General features: G+C 41.2%; 1 protein-coding gene across 1 annotated transcript; it reads left to right on the forward strand.

Annotated features, from left to right (window-relative positions):
- The first annotated feature begins 36 nt into the window (after positions 1–36).
- On the forward strand, positions 37–818 carry LOC119598865. Its single transcript, XM_037948560.1, has one exon. It carries the CDS (start codon positions 253–255, stop codon positions 745–747), a length of 495 nt encoding a protein of 164 aa, XP_037804488.1. The 5' UTR covers positions 37–252; the 3' UTR covers positions 748–818.
- The last annotated feature ends 543 nt before the right edge of the window (positions 819–1361 follow it).

The raw sequence follows: 1361 nt of genomic DNA on the forward strand, positions 1-1361 counted from the left end.
TCAACTACGCTCAACAATACCTGCAGAAAAGGGGGCTTTGTTTAGATCAGTGTGCGACAAAAATGTCTTCGTTATCCGTGTATTTCACTGATGAACGCGATGCATTAGTCTCCAGTTCTAGCGAAGCAGCTCAAAGTTTCTGTGACGACAAGGGCATCAGGGTAGATCGTAGAGTAAGAAGGCAGAGGACTTTTAGAAATCGTGGATCGTTTATTAGCGGAAGTCGAAAAACGTTCAGGCAATCTAAGAGATATGAGCGATCGCTTTGGCTTTATGCAACCGTCTCACTTGTTAAATGAGCGAAATGACGAACGAATTAAAAAGCAGATCCAAAATTTTTCTCTACTTTACGGTGAAGTTATGCCTGAAAGTCTCATTGAAGAAGTAAAACGGTTGCGGAGGCTCATGCATAGTTTCCAAATTGATCGGCAACGTATAACTCAAGATGACCCAAGAAACTGGGATGTCCTTCAACTGTTAAAATGGATTGTGAAGTGGGCTCTGGTAGAGTCACTGCCAAATCTTACAATCTCACTTCGCATTTGCCTCACGATTTGCGTATCCGTCGCAAGCTGCGAACGGAGCTTTTCGAAGCTAAAACTTATTAAAACTTACCTTAGATCAACTATGAGTCAAACTAGATTGAGCAACTTGGCCATCCTCTCTATAGAGCGGGAAGTCGCAGAGGAGATGGACACCGAGCAAATCATTCACGACTTTTCAGTTATGAAAGTAAGAAAGATGTAATGTGTCATTAGACACCATAATAAAGTGTTTTCGTTGGACCATAATAAAAAAATTCTTTTTCTTTTCTTTTCTTTCCAGAGGGTTGGGGGCGCGCAATTGCCCATTGGCCCCGGGCGCCATATACCCTTGCTACGCCACTGATAACAACCCTCCCTGACCGGGCCTCGAACCTAGGTCAGTCCAGGTATGAAACCGGAGGGCCATACAACCCACTAAAAATGTGCAACTAGGATTGAACCAAGTCCATAGACATTACCTATTTACGCATACATGAATAATGATAGCAAGGTTTTACACCCACTTCCCATGGGCATTTTTCCATTTTTCATATATATACCTCAGGATATCTGACTTTGGTCTCAAAATTCTAAATCAATTCTCTGTGTCCAAAGGGAGTGTGCGTGTAAGATCTTGCTATCATTATCCATGTATGAGTAGATAGGTAATGTCTTTGGACCTAGTTAGATCCTAGTTGCACACTTTTTTAGTAGATATGGTTGGTTTAGGACTTGCCTCCAGTTTCCAGTTTCAGGCCCGGTCTGGGAAGGTTGTTATATATATACATATATATATAGACATATATATGTATGTATACATATATATGTATATATGCA

The sequence above is a fragment of the Penaeus monodon genome, chromosome 4 (genome assembly GCF_015228065.2).
Source record: "Penaeus monodon isolate SGIC_2016 chromosome 4, NSTDA_Pmon_1, whole genome shotgun sequence".
Classification (NCBI taxonomy): domain Eukaryota; kingdom Metazoa; phylum Arthropoda; class Malacostraca; order Decapoda; family Penaeidae; genus Penaeus; species Penaeus monodon.